Below are 1102 nucleotides of genomic sequence, written 5' to 3'. Positions count from 1 at the left end.
CTCCTCCTCCTCCTCCTCCTCCTTCTCCCCCCTTTAGATGAAAATCATTGTACAAGATATCTTTAAATGAAGAGCCATTAAAAGTACAATGACTCGGCCACCTTATTACCAATTTCAACTAAACCTCGAGCAGTTAAAATGCGTCCAAAGGGATGCTAAATTTATTAATATGTAGACAATCAATTAGTGTGCTCTGTTATTTATCGAATTTTTAAACGTTCAATCATAACTGAGTAAAACACAAATTTTACACATTTCTTTAAAATTAAAAATCAACACTTACGCTGGCTTATATGTGTATTAAAAATATATCAATTTGAAGCTGACATTGCCCATCATACTCATGTAAGATAGTGGCTATAATCATAAGGGTCTCGCTGTTGACCATTTCTCTCCACGAAAGCTCGAATACTTTGCATTCCTTTGATATCCTATGTATTTATATTCTTGGGATCATTAAGTATTGTATGAAATGCTTTTCTGGCTCAAAGAAATATCTCTAATGTTTAAATATCCTCCCTTTCCCCCCCCCCCATTTTTTTGTTTAGATAGGGAGCGTAACTGTAAGATATCTCTTTACCGCTTAAAAATTATTATAACGATAATTGGTGTAAATTCACATGGCTGAATATGATACTACTGCACAGATATTATGACTTTTAGGGAAAGTTTCCCGCTTTTCTTTCTCTCCGCTCACCTCCCCCTTCTCTTTCCCCCTCCTCCCGAGTCAGACTTGCTGGAACCTCAGGCAGCCCCTACTCTGGAATCCTGGAAGTGTACCGAGCAGGGAACTGGGGCGTGGTTTGTGACGACGCCTGGGATATCAAGGACGCCTCAGTGGCCTGTCGACAGCTTGGATTCCTCAGGTAAGTGCAAAGAAAATTATTATGAAGTACGTGTATATAGGAAAGATAATGCTGAAAAGAATGTACTTTTAAAATGCATTAGTGAATGTCAATTCCATTAATCTATTCTTACCCTCATTCTCATCCTCATTCTCTCCCCCCTCCCCTCCTACTCCCGCTAATCACATCATCATCCTCCTCCGTATCATCATCATCATCATCATCATCATCATCATCATCATCATCATCATCATCAT

General features: G+C 38.8%; 1 protein-coding gene across 1 annotated transcript in view; it reads left to right on the top strand.

Moving 5' to 3' along the window:
• LOC101857202 overlaps positions 1-1102 on the top strand; it is a gene marked incomplete in the record, with an annotated part of 30623 nt that overhangs the window by 1164 nt on the left and 28357 nt on the right. The window contains 1 exon segment of the mRNA XM_013086524.2: positions 664-866. Coding sequence (XP_012941978.2) covers positions 664-866 — 203 coding nt within the window.

Source organism: Aplysia californica, unplaced genomic scaffold (genome assembly GCF_000002075.1).
Source record: "Aplysia californica isolate F4 #8 unplaced genomic scaffold, AplCal3.0 scaffold00475, whole genome shotgun sequence".
Classification (NCBI taxonomy): Eukaryota; Metazoa; Mollusca; class Gastropoda; order Aplysiida; family Aplysiidae; genus Aplysia; species Aplysia californica.
The sequence above is the reverse complement of the archived record's forward strand: the minus strand, read 5'-3'. Positions and strand labels throughout refer to the sequence as shown.